Here is a 7500-nt window from a genome sequence, read left to right on the forward strand (position 1 = left end):
AGACTCACTGGGGTTAAGACAGAGCTTCACTAATTCTCTCTCTGCATCTTTCATCCAACTTCCACTGTTTCACTCTGTATGATTATGAGCTGGGGGGGTTTGAATACTGACAGAGATCTGTGAATGTCTTTAGAAGCACCCTGTTACACCTGTTAAACACGCTCATTCACAGCCATAATGCTCCATACAGACATCAGACAATATGAAAACTTTGTCAGAGTCATGTATAAAAGCAGGTCTAACTCTGTTATTAATAATAATGTGTAACCATAAATCCACATGAATTATGAAACTTTATTAGTCATTTTGGGCCACTGGAAAATAGACTTTTAAAGAAATTCTGTATATTGTGTGTTGATGATGAAATATTAATCGTGTTTATTCAGAATAATGTTTATTGTATTGCTTAATGTACAACAAAACTATAGCTAAAGTGTTTTAGTATTTTTTCACTTGTTATGCAAACATTCAACTAAACAGTCCACGAACATTCAACTGAACAGTCCGCAATGAAAACAATCATTACTATTAATACTATTACTACCAGTACTACTATTGTTACAATCATTACTATTAATACTATTACTACCAGTGCTGCTATTGTTTGACAGAGCTGCTGTCTTGATGCCACCTTGATGATGAAACCAAACGGTGGTGTCTTGGTGGTGAAACCTAGTGGCGGTGTCCTGTGTGATACTAAATGCTGGTTACCAGCATGACCCCACAGCTCAGTGAGGACCTGTTTTCTCTAATCATCCTCTCTTCTCTTCCCTCTCTCTCTCTCTCTCTCTCTCTCTCTCTCTCTCTCTTTTTTTCTTCATCTCTTCTCTTCCCTCTCTCTCTCTCTCTCTCTTTTCCTTCATCTCTTCTCTTCCCTCTCTCTCTCTCTCTCTCCCTCTCTCTTCTTTCATCTCTTCTCTCTCTCTCTCTCTCTCTCTCTCTCTCTCTCTCTCTTTTTTTCTTCATCTCTTCTCTTCCCTCTCTCTCTCTCTCTCTCTTTTCCTTCATCTCTTCTCTTCCCTCTCTCTCTCTCTCTCTCCCTCTCTCTTCCTTCATCTCTTCTCTCTCTCTCTCTCTCTCTCTCTCTCTCTCTCTCTCTCTCTCTCTTCCTTCATCTCTTCTCTTCCCTCTCTCTCTCTCTCTCTCTCTTTCTTCATCTCTTCTTTTCCAGTTCAGCGCCATGCTCCAGCCCCCCCCCAGAGACACTCTCCTGTCCCTCAACGTCACTCTCCCGTACCTCAACGCCATTCTCCCGTACCTCAACACCACTCTCCCGTACCTCAACGCCATTCTCCCGTACCTCAACGCCATTCTCCCGTACCCCAGCGCCGCTCGCCGGTTTTACAGCGTCTCTCTCCGGATGTGCACCGCCGATCACCCCTGCCCGAAATCAGCAACGGCCCGGCGTCCTACGTCTGCCGGCCCACCTCCCACCGTCTGAGGGCCAGCTTCCAGGGACGGCGCAGTTACTCTGAGGTGGCCGATCCGTCCGCCTACCAGCGTCCTCCGCGCTTCACCTTGGATCCTGTCTCTACCCTGCCGAAGCCCAGGCCGTACGTGGAGATGTACCACAAACAGCAGCAGCCGCAGCCGCACGGGGCCGGCCAGCACGCGCTCGCCCAGAGACGAGGCTCCCAGCCCGGGGCTCAGGCCGTGGGACAGGACGCCGGACTGGCCGAGTCCCCGCGGCACTCCCGGGAGATGCCCTTCCCCCACGCGGAGGTGTCCCACCTGCACTTCGAGCCTCAGCCCAGCCCGCCCCCCCTGCACCCGCCTCCTCGCCCCCCCCAATCCTCTGAAGATGAGGAGGAGTGGAATCCACACCCCATCAGTCCTCCACGGACACTGGGCGCGTCGGGGTCCAGAAGCCCCACCTCTTGCTCCGCCTTCCCTATCCCGCCCCGCCCAAACACCCTCAGCTGTCACCCACCTGGATACCTGCATGCCGGACACGCCCAGTCCTGGCCCTCCATTAACGTGAGTTAAGGGAACGTGGTCAGCACCCATTCGCTTGGTTTGTACTCTGCCTGTCTTTGAATAACAGTGTCTCTTAAATGAGTGAATGTAAATACAGATGTCAGGGCTTAGCCTGCCCTCTCTGTTCATGAGAGACTGTGTTCCTTACCGTCATCTCAGGTATGTGTATATAAAACTCATAACATTTCACAGTCATTTACCATCCCAAGGTTATGTGGACTAGGGTACTGTAGCGTGTTCTGTGGCTATATTTGCTAACTAGGCTATTTTTTTATTCCAAACCATGAATTAGTGATCAAACTAATAAAAGCATTGACGGTTAGCCTGAGGTTTAGTCGACAGGTTTAATCAGGTGTTAAAACCAAAGCAGCATTGTATCTGTTAGGGTGAACTGCTCTTGGTCCAACTACATCTATGAAAACAAATATTGTTAAAAACAAACTAACAAACAAACAAATAAACAAACAGGAGCATGTACGTGGAGAAAGCATTAAATTCCTTTTGTTCAGAGGAGAACACAGATTATTTCGTACCATGATTATGACCAGTTTCATGTAACAAATATGAAACATGAAATTGTGTGTCTCTGTCATTCTAAAACTTCAGAGACATTTTAGCTGCTGATGCATTCTGTGAGGGAGATTTCAAATGAGCAAAGCAAAACTCAGATGAAATTTATTATCTGAACCCGTCATCAGGTCATGTCAGTGACAGCACGTGTCATCTTGGCAGGGGGCTGGGGAGACACTGCCAACCCCCCCACCCCCACCCCCACCCCCCCCCCCCGATCCACTTTTGACTGTGTTGAAAAGTGGCTGAGAAATTGGTCAGCAATTTGAATAACTGCTTTTCTTTGAAACATTTACTGTTTTCACTGAAATCATTTACATACATTATATGAGATGTGTAGTGTGTGCGACTGTGAGGTAAACCATGTAACTATGGTGTGTGTGTGTGTGCAGTTCTGTGCAGTGTGTAATGTAACTGTGGTGTGTGTGTGTGTGCAGTTCTGTGCAGTGTGTAATGTAACTGTGGTGTGTGTGTGTGCAGTTCTGTGCAGTTCTGTGCAGTTCTGTGCAGTGTGTAATGTAACTGTAGTGTGTGTGTGTGTGCAGTTCTGTGCAGTTCTGTGCAGTGTGTAATGTAACTGTGGTGTGTGTGTGTGTGCAGTTCTGTGCAGTTCTGTGCAGTGTGTAATGTAACTGTGGTGTGTGTGCAGTTCTGTGCAGTGTGTAATGTAACTGTGGTGTGTGTGTGTGTGCAGTTCTGTGCAGTGTGTAATGTAACTGTGGTGTGTGTGCAGTTCTGTGCAGTGTGTAATGTAACTGTGGTGTGTGTGTGTGTGCAGTTCTGTGCAGTGTGTAATGTAACTGTGGTGTGTGTGTGTGTGCAGTTCTGTGCAGTTCTGTGCAGTGTGTAATGTAACTGTGGTGTGTGTGTGTGTGCAGTTCTGTGCAGTTCTGTGCAGTGTGTAATGTAACTGTGGTGTGTGTGTGTGTGCAGTTCTGTGCAGTGTGTAATGTAACTGTGGTGTGTGTGTGTGTGCAGTTCTGTGCAGTTCTGTGCAGTGTGTAATGTAACTGTGGTGTGTGTGTGTGTGCAGTTCTGTGCAGTGTGTAATGTAACTGTGGTGTGTGTGTGTGCAGTTCTGTGCAGTGTGTAATGTAACTGTGGTGTGTGTGTGTGCAGTTCTGTGCAGTGTGTAATGTAACTGTGGTGTGTGTGTGTGTGCAGTTCTGTGCAGTGTGTAATGTAACTGTGGTGTGTGTGTGTGTGCAGTTCTGTGCAGTGTGTAATGTAACTGTGATGTGTGTGTGTGCAGTTCTGTGCAGTGTGTAATGTAACTGTGGTGTGTGTGTGTGCAGTTCTGTGCAGTGTGTAATGTAACTGTGGTGTGTGTGTGTGCAGTTCTGTGCAGTGTGTAATGTAACTGTGGTGTGTGTGTGTGCAGTTCTGTGCAGTGTGTAATGTAACTGTGGTGTGTGTGTGTGTGCAGTTCTGTGCAGTGTGTAATGTAACTGTGGTGTGTGTGTGTGTGCAGTTCTGTGCAGTTCTGTGCAGTGTGTAATGTAACTGTAGTGTGTGTGTGTGCAGTTCTGTGCAGTGTGTAATGTAACTGTGGTGTGTGTGTGTGCAGTTCTGTGCAGTGTGTAATGTAACTGTGGTGTGTGTGTGTGTGCAGTTCTGTGCAGTTCTGTGCAGTGTGTAATGTAACTGTGGTGTGTGTGTGTGTGCAGTTCTGTGCAGTGTGTAATGTAACTGTGGTGTGTGTGTGTGCAGTTCTGTGCAGTGTGTAATGTAACTGTGGTGTGTGTGTGTGCAGTTCTGTGCAGTGTGTAATGTAACTGTGGTGTGTGTGTGTGTGCAGTTCTGTGCAGTGTGTAATGTAACTGTGATGTGTGTGTGTGCAGTTCTGTGCAGTTCTGTGCAGTGTGTAATGTAACTGTGGTGTGTGTGTGTGTGTGTGCAGTTCTGTGCAGTGTGTAATATAACTGTGGTGTGTGTGTGCAGTTCTGTGCAGTTCTGTGCAGTGTGTAATGTAACTGTGGTGTGTGTGTGTGCAGTTCTGTGCAGTGTGTAATGTAACTGTGGTGTGTGTGTGTGCAGTTCTGTGCAGTGTGTAATGTAACTGTGGTGTGTGTGTGTGCAGTTCTGTGCAGTGTGTAATGTAACTGTGGTGTGTGTGTGTGCAGTTCTGTGCAGTTCTGTGCAGTGTGTAATGTAACTGTGGTGTGTGTGTGTGTGTGTGCAGTTCTGTGCAGTGTGTAATATAACTGTGGTGTGTGTGTGCAGTTCTGGATGGACACGGAGGAGGAGGAGACTGACCTGAGGAGCTGTCCACTCTGTCATCGGCTCTTCCCCAGTGGTTACCCAGACGACGCCCTCATCAAACACATCGACTCACACCTGGAGAACAGCAAGATCTGACAGCCATCACTGCACACCCACTGTCCCCTGTCAGTCACTTACCACTGCGGTCTCACTCAAGTACATGGTGGGGGGGGGGGGGGGGGGGGGGGGGGTGTCTTTAAAGCCTTTAGGGGACGAGAGGCAGGTTGAACGGCTCTCAGGGGAGACTGGTGATTTACGCACCACACTTGTAACTATCTGATGATGGCATTGACTGCAGGTTGTTCTCTGTCGGTACTGTGAGGGTGAAGCAGTGAGGTGAACCTGGGGCACACGTCACTCTCTCTGTTTGACCCAGTTTTTTCACCGCTTTCATCAGTGTCTCTCCTTTTGCTTGTCTCTCTGTGGTTCTGCCAGTCAGCAGGGAAAGCCAGCGCTTCAGTCGTTTTCATTGCATGTCTACTGCAATATCATGGATTTAAACCTTCCCAGGCTGCCAACATTTTCCCGTAACTACACTTCCCATGATCCTTTGCATAAGACATCCTTCAGACTGTGGCCGTGTGAAGTGTGCAGTGGGTCAATGTATTGTAGGCTGCATGGCTGGTGTAAAAAGCAAAATGAGTGATTGGCTGACTGATTCAGGTGTGCCCTGCAGGGCAGGGCATCGTTGTCATGGTGAAGTGGGCACATATCACCTCAGCACTTTACACAACCCCTTTCCATACACTTTACCTGGACCAATACTGAAGCAAAAAAAATATTAAAAAAAACAAAAAAAAGATATTTTTGATAATTCCCAAAGTGGCATCCCTTATCTCTTTGTTTTATTCTGGAAGGATGTCCCTTTAAAAAAAAAACTGGACGACTTTGTTCTGGTATGCAGATAAACTGTCACATATGTATGGTGTGTTTCCCTGAGGTCTAAAGACCATCCCCCACAGAACCCCTGACACACATCAAACCCCACTGGCCCTGAAACTCTCAACACCACCTACACACCTTAAACCCCACTGGCCCCGAAACACTCAACACCACTGACACACCTTAAACCCCACTGACACTGAAACTCTCAACACCACTGACACACCTTAAACCCCACTGACACTGAAACACTCAACACCACTGACACACCTTAAACACCACTGGCCCCGAAACACTCAACACCACTGACACACCTTAATCCCACTGGCCCTGAAACTCTCAACACCACTGACACACCTTAAACCCACTGGCCCTGAAACACTCAACACCACTGACACACCTTAATCCCACTGGCCCTGAAACTCTCAACACCACTGACACACCTTAAACCCCACTGACACTGAAACTCTCAAAACCACTGGCACACCTTAAACCCCACTGACACTGAAACTCTCAAAACCACTGACACACCTTAAACCCCACTGACACTGAAACTCTCAAAACCACTGACACACCTTAATCCCACTGGCACTGAGACTCTCAAAACCACTGACACACCTTAAACCCCACTGGCCCCGAAACACTCAACACCACTGACACACCTTAATCCCACTGGCCCCGAAACTCTCAACACCACTGACACACCTTAAACCCCACTGGCACTGAAACTCTCAAAACCACAGACACACCTTAATCCCACTGGCACTGAGACTCTCAAAACCACTGACACACCTTAAACCCCACTGGCACTGAAACTCTCAACACCACTGACACACCTTAAACCCCACTGACACTGAAACTCTCAACACCACCGTTCGTGAACTCTGTTTCTCTGGTTCTCAGAACAGTGGTAGTGTGGTGATTCGAGGGTTATTGTCAGTGAGTTCTGTTTCTCTGGTTCTCAGAACAGTGGTAGTGTGGTGATTCGAGGGTTATTGTCAGTGAGTTCTGTTTCTCTGGTTCTCAGAACAGTGGTAGTGTTGTGAACCTAGGGCTAGCGATTGACAGTCGTCCGACTGAGTACAGCCTAACAGAGGATAGTGTCTCTCCCAAGACTACGCCCTGAGACGACAGATTGTACATGGTTCTTGATCTTGGATCCTGTGTGAGGGCCATTTATCTATTTAGATACGTCTGGACAGTTAATTATGATACAGAATAATGAGAAAGTTATTTCTGATTGAATTTATACAATCCAAAATGTTTTTATTAATGTGTGTATATACAGACACGTATTTAAAATTCATCAACGTTTATTTAAACAAATAAAATATGTAAATATATATATATATATATATATGTAAATTCACAACCTCTGTTGAGAGCCAAGCTATTTGCTGAGGATCAAAAAAGAACCTATGGAGCTGCTGACATGCTTACGGATGATCCAGCTTTGCTCAGTGAAAACACTGCTTCCTCAGTGAAAACACTGCTTGCTGTTTCATGTCTTCTGTACCATAGATGAGATAAAGTGTCTTTCCAAAGCCACTGAGAGGTTTACATCTCTGCCAGTCACAGAGGGCGCATCTCACTCACCCAGTGCCCAAGCCGCCAAACTGGGAAAACAGCACAGCCAAACTGGGAAAATAGCGGGGTCAAACTAAGAAAACAGCACAGCCAAACTGGGAAAACAGCACATCCAAACTGGGAAAACAGTGGGGTCAAACTGGGAAAACAGCGCAGGATATTCCCAGACAGAGCAAACCCAAACTCAGCCAGGAGGAAACTCAGCTCCTGAAAACCCTAATC

General features: G+C 47.0%; 1 protein-coding gene across 1 annotated transcript in view; it reads left to right on the forward strand.

Annotated features, from left to right (window-relative positions):
- Positions 1–4905, forward strand: part of tbkbp1 (TBK1 binding protein 1) — a 32560-nt gene extending 27655 nt beyond the window's left edge. Inside the window, exons 8-9 of the mRNA XM_030775886.1 lie at positions 1172–1977; positions 4771–4905. Coding sequence (XP_030631746.1) covers positions 1172–1977; positions 4771–4905 — 941 coding nt within the window. The remainder of the gene's footprint in view (positions 1–1171; positions 1978–4770) is intronic.
- The last annotated feature ends 2595 nt before the right edge of the window (positions 4906–7500 follow it).

This window comes from Chanos chanos, chromosome 5 (assembly GCF_902362185.1).
Source record: "Chanos chanos chromosome 5, fChaCha1.1, whole genome shotgun sequence".
NCBI classification, from domain to species: domain Eukaryota; kingdom Metazoa; phylum Chordata; class Actinopteri; order Gonorynchiformes; family Chanidae; genus Chanos; species Chanos chanos.